The sequence below is a fragment of the Muscardinus avellanarius genome (assembly GCF_963383645.1).
Source record: "Muscardinus avellanarius genome assembly, chromosome: 19".
NCBI lineage: Eukaryota > Metazoa > Chordata > Mammalia > Rodentia > Gliridae > Muscardinus > Muscardinus avellanarius.
Window position 1 is genome coordinate 31,194,377 of NC_137805.1, and position 15,154 is coordinate 31,209,530.

Below are 15,154 nucleotides of genomic sequence, written 5' to 3' on the forward strand. Positions count from 1 at the left end.
GCGGCGGGGATCTGGGCGGCCGCGGGAGGGGCTCGGGGTCCGGCCCCCCGGGCCTGGCGCCTCCCGCCCCCCTCCGCCGGGAGGGGCCGGCTTCAGCACCGGCGGGAGGGACAGCGGCGCGGCCCGCCCCCTTGAGCCGCTTAGGCCGGGAAGGTCAAGGCCGCGGCCGGGAGGGGAGGCCGGCCGCCGCCCGCTGACCGCTGACCGCCCGCTCTGCTCTCTGCCCGCAGCCGTCGGGATGGAGGTGAGACGCCGCCGGCCCTGACGCCCGCGCCGCGCCGACCCCCGCCGCGCCCCCTCCCCCGCGACCGCGGCCCGGGGCGCAGGGGGGCGGGGGCGGCCGCGCCGCGATGCCGGCGGGCATGGCGAAGCACGGCTCGCGCTCCACCAGCTCGCTGCCGCCCGAGCCCATGGAGATCGTGCGCAGCAAGGCGTGCTCGCGCCGCGTGCGGCTCAACGTCGGCGGGCTGGCGCACGAGGTGCTGTGGCGCACGCTGGACCGCCTGCCGCGCACGCGGCTCGGCCGGCTCCGCGACTGCAACACGCACGACTCGCTGCTCGAGGTGTGCGACGACTACAGCCTGGACGACAACGAGTACTTCTTCGACCGCCACCCGGGCGCCTTCACGTCCATCCTGAACTTCTACCGCACCGGGCGGCTGCACATGATGGAGGAGATGTGCGCGCTCAGCTTCAGCCAGGAGCTGGACTACTGGGGCATCGACGAGATCTACCTGGAGTCCTGCTGCCAGGCGCGCTACCACCAGAAGAAGGAGCAGATGAACGAGGAGCTCAAGCGCGAGGCCGAGACGCTGCGCGAGCGCGAGGGCGAGGAGTTCGACAACACGTGCTGCGCCGAGAAGCGCAAGAAGCTCTGGGACCTGCTGGAGAAGCCCAACTCCTCGGTGGCCGCCAAGGTGAGTGGCTCCGGGCCTCCGCCGGCCGCGGCGGGGGCCCTGGCTTCATCCCCCAAAGGCGGGCTCTGGCTGGGCCCCTCCGAGGTGAGGACCAGCCTCGGAGACCCCTGGGCCTGTTCCGTGCCCTCCTCGGACCATTCGATACTTTGCTGGAGGAAATGATGTACAGGGATTTATAACAAGCCCCGGCCAGAGGATGGGCCCAGAAAACAGGAGAGCACACGCCAGGAAAGAGCTTTCCCCGCCTGGGGCAGAGTTGAGCCTGGTTGCCTGGGCAGTCCCAGCCGGGCCGGAGGGAGTGGGTGGGTGGCCCTGCTATTTTAATACCCATCCCTGCGTTTATAACTCCTTTTTGCCCCCGAGAAGGGCATAAAAGCAGCCTGCATCGTGCTTGCAGAGTCTGTCGGGTGCGTTTGACATATAAGAATTGAGGCAGAGACGCTGAGCCGTGGCGTGGACCGGCGCCATGCCCGCAGCCGGCTGGGGGCTCCGGCAGGAGCCACCTGGCTGGCTTGTTTATCTGTTTTGGTGAGCTTCTTCCCGGAGTGGTTCGGTGCAGCTTCTAAAGGTGCTTTGGCGATTGGAATTTTGAAATGAGAGAGGAAAAACGAGGTGATACCAAGCGTCATAAAGGAACAGAGGTCTTGAGAGAGTTTGCTGGCAGGCAGGGGCTGCTGGGGGAGGAAGCGGTCACCGGGCCGGAAGGTCGGGCGAGGGCCAGGGCCGGCAGGGGCTGTGGCTCCGCTCTTGTGAGTCGGGCTGGGAGTCGGGGTGCGTGGGGGGCCGAGGCCAGTCTCTGCGTGGCCAGCGTCGGGAGTAAACGACGACAGTGTGTTCAGGGCTGTAAGCGAGGGCCTGCGGGCCCGGGGAGCCCAGGACAGAGAGGGGGATGCTGACGTCGAAACCCAGCAAGATAGGTTGGGAAAGGCAGGGAGAAGGCAGTTCACTCACAGCAAGGCCTGGGAAGGCGGCAGGAGGATAGACTCACGCCAAGAGGGAGTGGGGAGGAGGAGACGCATGCCCGGCTGGGGCTGGCCAGCCTGGGCGGGCCCCGGTCCAGCCTGGCCTCTCGCTGTGGGCCCTCAGCAGCTCGGTAGCCTGGTCCAGAGGGGACTCCATGGGGCCCCTTCCCCGGATTTGGCTGCCTGAGGAGAAGCCCCTGGGAACTGATGGAGGAGAGGGTGCCGGAGGAGGGAGGGTGGGACCCGAACGCCGTCCCTCCTGCTGTGGGTCCTACAAAGGGCGGGCATGGAGGCTCCCGGACCTCCTCCTCCTCCTCGGAGGCTGTGGCTGCCTCTGCCCATAATCCTGCTCCTGGGTTTCGTGCCCAAAAAGCCTCCCTCTTAAGACAGGGGCGCCCGCCCTTAACCGGCTTAGGATCAGCAGGCTTGTTTTGTTATTTTCAAGCCTGACACAGGTTCCCCTGCTCCGCATCTCACTTGGGCCCACACGCCTCTCTCCCTCCTCCCCGCTGGGGCCCTGAGATGCGCGATCAAGGGGCAGCGAGGGGGCTGCCCTCCCCGGGCGGGCGCAGGCTCGGGGCTGTGTTTGGGTTGGCATCTGGCAGCCAGGCACAGGCTCTCCGGCTTGCAAGAGGCGTTCTGTGGGAATAAACAGCCTCTCCTCTCCCGCGTTAATCCGCTCATGGGGACGGGCTTCCTGACCTCTCCGTGACCCCAGGCTGGGCTGTCCCTGCACATCCTGGCAGATGGGCCGCCTAGGATTTCCTGCAGCCAGCGCTGAAATGGGGATGCAGGCGCTTTGCCTGTCCGTGTAGTAGTAATCCTGACTGCCACCGAGCAGATACCTAAGGGGGAGCGAGGTTCCGAGAGGTGACGTAACTTGCCTCAGGTCACGCTGCAGGGAAAATTCCAACCCCCGTGTGATCTTGGATGCCCTGTTCTTTGTGGCATGAATGAGGGCCACAGCCTCCTCGCCGGCCTCCAGCTCCTGCATCTCTCCCTGCAATCTATTCCCCACACGGCAGCCAGAGCGAGCTCTTTAAACTGTACATGGGATCACACTAGTCACCTACTTAAAATCCTCCTGAGTTTTCCCATCATGCTCAGAATAAAACCCAGACTCTGTCATGGCACCCAGGGCCCTGTAGAATATGGCCTCAGGACCTCTCTGAGCTCCTGCCTCCCGTTCTCTCCAGGCCCTCTCAGTTCTGGCCCCACTGGCCTCTTTGTGGCTTCCAGACAGGCCAGGACTTGCCTGCCTACCACAGGGCCTTTGCGTTTGCTGATGCTGCTGTCTGCGGAGCTCTTCCTGGTCTTCCTTCTCATGGGAGCAGGTGCCTGCCCCACGTTTCCAAGGCAGAGAGGCCTTCTTTGACACATGTGCTGCTCACAGTCCCATTAGCGTCTTGCATGAGTGCCCCGAAGGGTTTCCTGTGCTCCATTCCCCGCACACTGAGGTGCCTGGTATGGAGGAGCTCCAAGTGAATGAATGAATGAAGGAAGGAAGGAAGGAAGGAAGCAAGCCAGCCAGCGATCAGTCACCGCGCCCGGCCGCGGGACCATCCCTGCTCCCTTGCTGCCGTTGCGACCTGGCTCCCGGGGCCTCCTCCTGCTTTGAGCTTCTGCACTCGGCCGCCCCGTCCTTCCCTGGCGGGGATGCCCGGCTGTGGGCCTGCTTCGAGGCCGCAGACGGGGAGGCCCCGACGGAGGGTCACCTCTGGGGCCAGGGCTCACGGCCGTGGCCGGGGCTCCAGGCTCTGCTCCGCTCCTGTCTCTCTGCAGCCTCAGGCAGGCTCTTCACCTGTCCAGCCCCAGCCTGGAAGAAGGAGACAAAAGGCCCACCTTGCCGGCCGGAGCGAAGTGACATTTATCTGAGGCTAGCTCCGCGCCCGCACAGCCTTTTTTTTTTTTTTTTTCTTTTTGGTGGTACTGGGGGTGGAATCCAGAGGCTTTCTACCTCCGGGCTGTACTCCCAGACCTATTTTATATTTTACTTGGAAACAGGGTCTCACCAAGTAGCTGAGGCTGGCTTCAAACCTGCGCGATCCTCCTGTCTCAGCCTCCCAAGCACGGGGATTACAAATGTGCGCCACCAAGCCCGGCTTGGTGTCATTTTTTTTTTTTTCCAGTACTGGGAATGGAACCCAGGGGCCTTCTACCTCCAAGCTGCACCCCCAGCCCTAGTTTTTATTCTTTATTTGAAACAGGGTCTCACTGAGTTGCAGAGGGCCTCATTAAGTAGCCGAGGCTATCCGGGAACCGCGATCCTCCCGTCTCAGCCTCCCGAATGCTGGGATGACAAGCGTGCGCCACCACGCTCGGCTGGTGGGTGTCATCTTGAACAAGGAATGTTCTAGGCTGGGTGGGCCGCAAGCCCTCCCCCCTGCTGCTTACAGAACCGGGGAGGCCGAGCCGGGCTGTTAATAATTGATGGGAAATGCTAGCAGCTCAGAGACGATCCAAAGCCCGGGTCCCGGGCTTCTTCATCAGGGGAGCGAAAATCAAAATCCATTTGGCCAAGGCAGAGTGATTGGTTCTCATGGGGAAGATGGGGTCAGTCCACCGGGGTGTCGGGGCGGCAGTGTGGGGCCGCCGCTGCGTTTCTGCAGGCTTAGGAGGAGGCGGGAGGGGGCTAATTTGCCAGACCACGAGTGTCTGGCTTCCCTGGAATGGTCTCCGAGGTTGAGCCCAGGGCTCACTTTCTACTTTCCAGAGTAGCTGCTGCTTACGGTGCCAGGCGCTGATGAGCGGCACTTACAGATGCCGGCTCACTGAAACCCTTCCAACAGTCTAATTAAATAGCGTGCCCATCAGGACTGCTTTGGGCTGTAAGTAATAGAAAAGTCAGGGCAGCGGCAGTAAGGAGAGAGACCACCTTCTCACCTGTTGTGAAGTTGCAGGGGGCTGGCTTGGGAAGAGTTAATAGCGTGGTGCTATCATCGGGATTCTGGGTTCTCTGTGTCTCGGCTACTCTAGCCCTTGCAAGTATCTTGGTCCTCACATCTGATGCCTCATCTCACAAGATGGCTGCACAGTTCTAGCCCTCAAATGTAGACAGTGCAGTGTCCAGCCCGTGAATCGGACGCTTTCTTCTGTGCTTTTTTTGGTGTTTGTTTTTGTTTTGAAAACCTTGCCAGGAGCATCCTAGCAGGTGCTTGGGACAATCCCACCGGCCAGGATCAGGTTACAGGCTCATGCTTGAGCTGTGGGGGAACTGGGAAAGCCAGTGTGGGGCGTCTTCAGAGGAGGGATGGGGTGGGTTTGACGGGTGTTGTTGAGACTCTTTTACAGAAGAGGGAACGGAGGCTCCGAGGGCGAAGGCCCTTGCCTGCGCTCACACGGCTAAATGGTCAGCCAGTGTTGGTCAAGGGCCCGAAAGCACAGAGCCAAGTTTTGCCCAAGCTCATCTGCTTCTCCAGCTCCTGTGTTTCCAAATCCTGGAAACTGGGCGGATCCCAAGCCTGAAGGGAGAGGGCTGCGAGAGCTGCTGCAGCCACCACCGGGCTCTGCTGACTAGTCCGTGGGGTTTCAGACCTGGATGATTTTGCAAGTATTAACTATCTTTCTTTTTTAAAAAAGCGGGAGTTGCGTTTCGTGACGGATGGTGCCCAGTATGCTGCCCACCGTGGATTTGGTGAGGCCTGGCTCTGGGCTGGGGATGGTGGTACACACCTGTCACCCCCAGTACTTGGGAGGCTGAGGCAGGAGGATCACAGGTTTGAGGACAGCCTCAGCAACCTAGCAAGACTCCCAGCAACCCAGCAAAACCTTGTTTCAAACACACGCGCACACACACACACACACACACACACACACACACACAATTCTTCACCAAGTGCAGTGTGTGTGCGGGGCACCCTATCAGTCTGAACTTCATTATTAGGTGAGACCACAGTGCAGCAGGAAAAGCAGGTTAAATCTAAAAATGAAAGAGAGGGGAAGCCGGGCGCGGTGGCGCACGCCTGTCATCCCAGCGTTCGGGAGGCTGAGACAGGAGGATCGCAGTTCGCGGACAGCCTCAGCCACGTAGTGAGGCCCTGTGCAATTTAGTAAGACCCTGTTTCAAAATCAAGAATAAAAAAGAAGGCTGGTGTAGCTTGGAGGTAGAATGTTCCTGGGTTCCATCCCAGCACTGCAATAAATAAATAAAACATAAATAAAGGGGGGAGCTAGGGGTTTAGCTCAGAGGCGGAATGCCCCTGGGTTTAAGCCCCATTGGAAGGCAGGCAGGCGGCAAGGAACCATCTTGGGCCCCAGGGCCCCCTCAGTCCTCTGAGCTGTCCGGTCCAGGCTCCTGCTGGCCCTGGGCCCATTTCTACCCAAGGGGGACAGGTGCCAGGGCCTCAGAACCCCAGGTCACCCAGCCCTGGCTCTGGATTTCCTCCACAATCACTCCACAGCTCCGATTCCCACTTGTAAATGAGACGGATAATAAAGCCGGCCCCGGGGCGGTCCCAGGGATCCCATGTTTCAGCCACAGAAGGCAGGCGTTGGTAAACCCAGTACCCCCTTTTGATAAAGGAAAGCCCAGAGGCCCCGATGCTTCCCGACTCCCCTGCGCCACATGCAAGTCAGTAAAGAATCGCGGAGCAGCCCCCGGCCTTCCCGCCCGCCCCGGCGGCCCTGTCGGGGCTCAGGGGCTTCCCGTCCCTCCAGGACCCTGGACCAGGATCCTGTCCCAGCAACTGGTCACCCGGGGGTTTGAAAAGCTTCAGTCGACTGGAGATTGAGAAACCGCTGAGGAAGGAAAAGCACCGGCCAGATACGTAATTGGGCTGGAGCATAATTAACTTGAAGAGAATGAGCATGTATTAGGCGCCAGCTGCGTACACAGCGCTCTGCGCTTGGCGTCGATGGCGCCACACACGCACGGCTGCCCAGTTTTCGAGCCGGGTCACCTGGGTTCAGGGCCCCTCTCCTCTGCTCATTAACCACGTGATTGGGGGTGAACTACGCAGTGCCCGTGCCCGTGCCTGGCTCCCCCGGAGGCGGCGGCAGCGGCAGCGCAGGGGCCAGAGCCGAGCCGCAGCCTTGACCCCCCGCCAGAGTAAACGCGTAAGCACACGTGAAGGCCTTTGTGTCGGCCTGGCATAGGAAAAAAACCTCCATAACTGTTTTTTTTTTTTTTTAGTTTTTAAATTTTCATTTCATTCAATTCATCTCACAATCCTGCAAGATAAATAAGCTTCTTTAAAAATAAAAAGATTATTTCCATAAAATGACGTGTTTGTTGCAAACCTAAGGGCTTTTTCTGGCCTCTGGAGTCAGGAAGCTCACTCCCTGCCAGGAGTAGCCTGGAGCGCATGGAAGTTTTTGAATCCCCCCCCCCCAGGTTGGGGATGGAACCCAGGCTGTGCACGAGTGATTAATTTTCATAAAGTCTGATTTCTTTCTTTGTGTGTCTCCCGTGCCTCCGGTGTCATCACCAAGAAATCCTGTCCAAAGCCAATGCTTTCAACCTCTCCCCTAGATTTTCTTTTACAGTTTTAGGTATTATGTTTGGTTTTATTTATTTATTTATCTATTTATTTATTTATTGGTGGAACTGGGGTTCCTGGAAACCCTTCTACCTCTGGGCTGCACTCCCAGACCTATTTTATATTTTATTTGGAGACAGGGTCTCTTACGCCAGGGCGGCTGGCTTCAAACCAGTGCGATCCTCCTGTCTCCGCCTCCCAAGTGCAGGAATTACAAGCATGCGCCACCACGCCCGGCTGGTTTTATTTTTACTCTTTGGTGGTCCTGGGGGTTGAACCCAGGGGTGTTCTACTTGTCACACTATACCCCCAGCCTGATTTTGGGTTTTTTTTGTTTCAAAACAGGGTCTCACTGGGTTGCTGAGAATCTCACTACACTGCCGAGGCTGTCCTCGAACCTGCCACCCTTCTGTTTTAGCCTAGAAAATACTGGGGTGACAGGCGCGCACCACCGTGCCCAGCTCATATTTAGTTTTACTGGTTTAGGTTTTCTGTTTAAGCTTTTGCACGTGGTGTGAGGGAAGGGTTGGTTGTAATCTTGGCACGTGGACACCCCTTTTCCCAATACCAGGTGTCTCCCTGGGTGACACCATGAAGCCCGGACGTGGAGGACGGCCATGGGTGGTGAGGACCGAAGGTGCCAGTGTGTGGAACTAGGCTCATGGTGCTGGGAAGGCAGGCAGCAGCCATCGGGGCCGGCCGCCATTGTCGTCGTTGGCGGGATGCTGGACCGTCACCAGCCTGGCCTCCTCCCACCCCCGGTCTGCCCTCCGTCCAGCAACTCAGCCCCTGCTCAGAACCCCCTGGGGCTTTCTTCACTCCGTGGGAAAGCCCAGTGCTCGCGGGCACCTACAGGGCCTGCGATCTGGCATCGCCCTCGCCCTCGCCCCGCCACCGCCTGCCCTCTCAGCTCCCCCTCCATCGCTGAGTCCTCCTTTGTCCTCCTGCGCTGGCCTCCTTGCAATGCTCAGACACACCGGGCGCCTTCCTGCCCCAGGCCCTTGCACTGTTGTTCCTCCTGCCTGGTCCAGCTTTCCTGCTGACGGGACCGCTCAGGCCTCCTCCAGTGCCACCTCCTCAGGGCGGCAGCAGCCAGGGACCAGTCCTGATAAAGCATTACCCCAGTGCTGGCTGCTCCCTGCCTGCGCCTGCCAAATTGCCTTCACCCGGCACAGCAAAATTGCAAAATTCCTCCCCCCCTCTTTTTGTGGCACTGGGGATTGAACTCAAGGACCTTCATTTAGAAAGATCTTGCTAGGTTGCCGAGAGTCTCGCTAAGTTGCTGAGCCTGGCTGCGAACCTGCGATCCTCCTGTCTCAGCCTCCCAGGTATGGGGATCGCAGGTGTGCAGCTGCATGCCCGGTTCACGGCACCTTCTTGTCCCTCCCTCCGCCACCCACAGCCCTCTTCAGACAGCGTCGGCCGCTTGCCCCTGTGCTCTGGAAGCCCGTACCTCCTTGGAACAAACCACGGTGAAGATTGGCTTGTGGGCTGCTCTGCGGATGCCCGGCCCGGCCCACAGAGAGGCAGGAAGGCTTCGAGCGTAGGCTTTGCAGCCTTACTGCCTGGGTTCAAATCCCAGTGCCGCCGCTTTTAAGCTGTGTGCTCTTTGGGGGATGACGTAGTTTCCCTGGGCTTTGATTTCCTGACCCATAATTTGGGGAGGTTTGCAGCAGCCAGAGTAGCCGATTCTCTAGGAAGCCTTCAGGGAGTACACAGGTCTGCACGTGTAACAATCATTACTGGTGCTAAATGGTAGCCAGGGTTTGTTGAATGAATCAAGGAGCCGCAAGTGCGCCTGGTCTTGGGGTGACTAATGAGAAGAATCTCCCCTACAAAGCAAGGGTCTCCGGGCACGCCACCCCTTCTTAGACTCTACCTGTCTATTTGTTCCCACGCTCCCTGGGCAGGGGGAAGTGGCCTTCTGTCCTCAGTGGCAGAGAGGAGACAATTAAATTAGACACGTGGGTGTCCCCCACCCTCCATGCTCCTCCCTTCTCGACAGTGAGACGCGCCCCTGCCGGGGGCTCTGCTGTGGCCCTGCATGCAGCAGGCGCTGCCTTTGTGAGAACGTGGTCGTGTGTCAGTTCCACAGCGCTGCTCACGGCCGCCAGGAACAGCCCTGGATCCGCACAGCTTCTAAATATAGACCGTCCAGCTCCCCAGACGGCCCGGCCCCGGCCTTCCCGTGTGAGCCGGGGCCTTGGCCTTGGCCCGCCCCGGCTCCAAGTCCTCGAGGATCCCGCTGTACCAACGAGGCAGCCCACGATTGCCCTGCAGGGGCCAAGGAGGGGTGCGAGGGGCCGGCTTCCCTTCCCTGGTCTGCAGCCACCTCCGCCCCAAGCGGACCCATTGGCTCTCAGCCCTCATGGCCGTGGGTATGTGACATCTCCTTCGTTGTCCCTGGAAACCAGCTCCACAATCCCAGGGCTGACTGTCATTGGCCCAGCCCTGAACCAATCACGTAGCCAGGTCGGGTCACGTGCCGATGGCGGGTGCTGAGATGGGACTGAGAATGAGAAAGGGGTGGTAAGAAAGACTGAAGCACAGTCAGCAGCGGAGGAGAGAATAGATGTAAGTCGGCAGAAATAGAATGGGTCGAAGCTGGGCACGGTGGCGCACGCTTGCAATCCCAGCGCTTGGGAGGCTGAGATCAGAGGATCACGCAGGTTCGAGGCCAGCCTCAGCTACTTAGTGAGGCCCTTTATAACTCAGTGAGACCCTGTTTAAAAAAATAAAAAATAGCCGGGCGTGGTGGCGCACGCTTGTAATCCCCACACTTGGGAGGCGGAGACGGGAGGATCGCGCAGGTTCGAAGCCAGCTGCGCTGGCTTAAGAGACCCTGTTTCCAAATAAAAATATATAAAATAGAGCTGGGGGTGTAGTCCGGAGATAAAAGGGCTTCCAGGAACCCCAGTACCACCAAACTAAAAATAAAAATAGGGCTGGGGGCGTAGCTCGGAGGTAAAATGCCCCTGGGTTCCATCGCCAGTACCAAAAAAAAAAAAAAAAAAAAAAAAGATCCACGCCACCATGGGGTTTATAAACTTCCTGGAGGAGACAGGCATTAAATACATAATCAAGTGGAAAAATCGCCCCATAAAGTATAGCACGTGCCCTGTGAAGGGGGGAAGCAAGGAGGTGTGTGTGTGTGTGTGTGTGTGTGTGTGTGTGTGTGTGTATGTGCGTGTGTGTGTGCGTGGTTCAGAGGATGGAACCCAGGGGCCTTCTACCTCTGAGTTAAAGCCCCCTCCCATTTAAAAACTTTTGTTTTGAAACAGAGTCTCGCTAGGCTGCTGAGGGTGTTCTCAAACCTGTGATCCTTCTGTCTCAGCCTCTCAGGTACTGGGTTTATAGACATCCACTACAATGCTGAGCTAGCAAGGTGTTTTTTTGTTTTGTTTTGTTTTTAAAGTACTGAGGATGGAACCCAGGGGCGTTCTACCTCTGAGCTACACCCCCAGCTCTATTTTTTATTCTTTACTTTGAAACAGGGTCTCACTGAGTTGCAGAGGGCCTCACTAAGTAGCTGAGGCTGTCCGCGAACCGTGATCCTCCTGTCTCAGCCTCCCGAAGGCTGGGATGACGAGCCTGCGCCATCACGCCCAGCTCTGGCAAGGTGCTCTGGTGGGGACTAGCAGGGCAGGGTCAGAGGGGGCCTCGACGGTGAGCCTGGACCTGGCTTCTGAGCTCTCTTCCGTGGAGTTCTCCATTCCTCCTCTCTGGCGCTGTCTGGCACGCTCCCCCGTCATCCATCTTCCTCTCACCTTGTGTCCTCTCCCCAAGTGACACAGGACGTCCCTACAGCCTCGGCCGCCCCGGGCCCTTGCGGGGCTCTGAAGCGGGGCGGGAGGGCAGCGTTTCTGTAAATGAGCTTGTGTGGGAACACGGCCAAGCCCGTTCATCTACCTGCTCTGCGCGGCTGCTCTAAGATGTCTGCCCACAAGGCCTAAAACACATGCGCCTTCTCGCCCTGTCCAGGGACGCTTTCTCTTTCCCGACCGACCGTGCTCTGGAGTCCGGGCCTGGCTCCGGGGGTGCGTGGGGGAGGGACACCCATGCTGGCGCTGCGAGCTTGGACTCAGCTCTCCGGGCGTCTGGCTCCGTAGCTCACGTTCCCTTATCGGCCAGATCCGGCTCGGACATCACCTGTCCACAGAGGCCGCCCCGGCCTCGAGCGGCCGGCTGGGACGCGGCTGCAAAGTCTCTCTGGTTTGACGTGAGATCGGCCACCAGACAGGTGTCTTTCCCCCTGCCGAGGGGTGAGTGGGAAGACAGCTGGTTTGGGGCCCTGGAGGCCGGGGCTCATAACTGGGATGCTGCCACACCTGAGGTATGAGACCCTTGGCCTCCTCGGGCCTCAGTTTCCCCAGCTGGAAGATGGGCGTGGCGACTTTACTAAGCGCTAAGGCTTCCGGGAGACCGGCGTCCCTGCTGGTGGCGGAGAGCAGCGCTGTGCGGGGCCGACCGCAAGCCTCAGGCACGTGGAGTTGTCCCCCCTCCCCCCCCCCGCCCCACCTTCCCCAGGCGCGCACCCCGGATCTCACCTCAGCTCCGTGTGCAGTGACGGTGCTCCCGGTGGCGGGGGCGTGAGGTGTTCCCTACGCCTCTTCCATCTCCATCACAACCTCTCATTTTGGGGGGCAGCGTAGAACATTCTGCGTGTTCCATAGGGATTGATGCAAATGGAATCCAGGGAGCCGGGCGTGGTGGCGCACACTTGTCATCCCAGTACTTGGGAGGCTGGGACCGCAGGTTCGAGGACAGCCTCGGCAAATAGTGAGACTCTCATTAACTTTGCGACACCCTGATTCCAAATAAAAATAAAAATGGAATAGGGCTGGGGGTGTGGCTTGCAGGTAGAATGCCCTTGGGTTCCATCCCCATTACCCCCCCCCAAAAAAAAAAGAATGGAATCCAAGGAGAGCGCCCTGTGCCCCTCCCCTCCCCCCAGGTTGCCGATCCCGAGTCCGTCCTGTTGAGACCCTGGCTGGCCGCATGGGCCCATCCAAAGGGTGGCTTCAGGACAGATTAGACTGCCCTGGGGCGGGTGTGTGGGGGCCAGCTACCCTAATTCCTGAGACGCCCTCTAGCAGGGTGGAAATTGTGGGAGGCCGTGCAGAATGGAAATGCAGCCCCGTCGTCCAAAAACCCCTAAGAGTCACTGGACGGTGACAGCAAGTGTCAACGCCAGCCAGCGCCCTTCTTAGCGCAGGCGCTCAAGTGGCCCAGGGTGCAGAGAACCGGCAGAGGGAAAAGCAGGTGCTGGAGCCCAGCCGGGGGCCCAGGGCAGGAGCCGGGGACATGGCTGGCCCGGGAGGAGAGGCGGCTGGACACCGCGGGGCCGCGCAGCAGGGAGGGCCGCAGGGAGCCCGGCCGGCAGCGGCCGCTCAGAAGCTCCAGGCTGGGTCCTGGCTCTCACCGGAACTTTAAGTGTCCGTGCGAGACAGCCTGACTTTTAAAACATTCAGAGCACTTAGCTGGGTCAAATAGAACATTTCTGGGACTACAGCTTCGGAGGTTTTACTGTTTTGTTTTGTTTTGGGGTGCTGGGAACGCAACTCTGGACTGATACCCGCCGGGCAAGCGCTCTCCCCCTGAGCTACATCCCCAGCCCTTTTCATTTTTATATTTTTGTTTTTGTGTGTGTGTGTGGTCATGGGGATGGAACCCAGAGGCATTCTACCTCTGAGCCACACTCCCGACCCTATTTTTTTTCTTTTATTTTGAAACAGGGTCCCACTAATTTGCCGAGGCTGGCAGCGAACCTGTGACCCTCCTGCCTCAGCCTCCCGAGCCGCTGGAGTAAATGGTTTGAGCCGCCATCCCTGGCCCTGGGGCTCCAGTGTTTTTAGCTCCACAGTGTAAAATAGGGCCTTTGGGTGGGAATTTAAATGGCTAGAAATGGGAATTTTTTTTTTTTTTTTTTTTTTTAGTGGTACTGGGGGTAGAACCCAGAGGCTTTTTACTTCTGGGCTATACTCCCAGACCCATCTTATATATTATTTGGAAACAGGGTCTCACTAAGTTGCTGAGAGCCTCACTAAGTAGCTGAGGCTGGCTTCGAACCTGCGCGATCCTCCTGTCTCAGCCTCCCAAGCGTGCGCCACCACACGCAGCTAGAAATGGGAATGTGAGAAATCACGGAGGCTGAGAAGTCCCAAGAAGGCTGGGGGTGTAATTCAGGCTGAACCTTGAACCCTGGGAGCCCACGGTGTAAATCTCAATCCGAGGGCAGAACACCCAGGTCCCAGCTCAGCGGGCAGGAGAAAGGGCCAGCTCCTCCTCCACAGACCGCACAGCGGGGTGGGGCGCACTGCTGACCGGCCACGCTGCCGCCGCCGTCACTATGAGACCTTAAATTACTCATCACACGCTGGGTGCAATGGCGCACACTTGTAATCCTAGTACTTGGGAGGCTGAGGCAGGAGAATTGCAGGTTTAAAGCCAGCCTTAGCAACGTAGCGAGACTTAGACCCTGGGGGCTGGAGGTGTAGTTCAGACGGAGAATGCCCCTGAATTCAACCTCAAGAAAGAAAGAAAGAAAGAAAGAAAGAAAGAAAGAAAGAAAGAAAGAAAGAAAGAAAGAAAGAAAGAAAGAAGAAGGAAGGAAGGGAAGAAGGGAGGGAGGAAGGGAGGAAGAAGGAAGGAAGGAAGGGAGGGAGGAAGGAAGGGGCTCGTGGGTTCCTCCCTCGGCACATATTTATGGAGTGATGATCTACCCCTTAAATCAAGGCAGCTCAAGCCCAGGTGGATATCAACACCAATTAGGAAGATTCGTGGGAAATCCTAATGCACTAGCTAATGGCTTCCACCGCCCCTGTCTGACCTCCAAGCAGAGCAGGAAGAAAAAAGGCCAGGACGAGGTCTAGGTGTTGACTGAGTAGATTGGCCTGGCGGAATCTCAGCACCCTCGCCTGTAAATGGGAGTATAACCCCCCCGGGGCGGGCGCAATGGCGCATCCCTGTCCTCCCAATACTTGGGAGGCTGAGACTGGAGGATCAAAGGTTGGAGGACAGTGTCAGCCATCAACTTAGCAAGACTCAGCAACCTAGTGAGACCCTGTTTCAAAATGGAAAAGATATAAGCCGGGCGCGCACTTGTAATCCCAGCAGTTGGGAGGCTGAGATGGGGGGATCGCGGTTCGTGGACAGCCTCAGCTATTTAGGCCCTTTGCAACTCAGGGAGACCCTGTTGCAAAACATAGAATAAAATATAGGGCTGGAGGTTTAGCTCAGAGGTGGAATGCCCCTGGTTCAGACACTAGTTTCAGTTCAGCAAAATAAATAAAATAAAGTCGGGCATGGTGGCGCACGCTTGTAATCCCCGTGCTTGGGAGGCGGAGATGGGGGTATCGTGCAGGTTCAAAGTCAGCCTCACTGGCTTAGGAGACCCTGTTTCCAAAATAAAAAAAAAGTATAAAAATAGGTCTAGGAGTGTAGCCTGGAGGTAGAAGGGTTTTCAGGAACCCCAGTACCACCATGAATAAATAAATAAATAAATAAATAAAATAGGGCTGGAGGTGTAGCTCAGAGATAGAATGTCTAAGTTCAATCTTCAGGACCACACACACAAAAAAATTAAATAAATAAAACAATAACTCCCTGGGATTTTGTATTAATTGCATAATTTCTTTTTCCACATCTGGGTCACTGTGGTGGTCTGAGCTTTGGGCTCATTTCTTGGGGCGGGGGCTGTGTAAAATCCAGTGTCGTATTCCTGCAGAGTAACAGCAGCTCTGCTGCGCGGGCGGCCCCTCGCGAGCTGAGGGTGCCCAGGGTCCTGGTGCCCAGGGCC

General features: G+C 58.0%; 1 protein-coding gene across 1 annotated transcript in view; it reads left to right on the top strand.

The window, feature by feature from the left end:
• Positions 1-350: 350 nt before the first annotated feature.
• The window catches only part of KCNB1 (potassium voltage-gated channel subfamily B member 1), a gene marked incomplete at both ends in the record, with an annotated part of 91,535 nt that continues 76,731 nt past the window's right edge, over positions 351-15,154 (top strand). The window contains one exon of the mRNA XM_080716691.1: positions 351-917. Coding sequence (XP_080572817.1) covers positions 351-917 — 567 coding nt within the window. The remainder of the gene's footprint in view (positions 918-15,154) is intronic.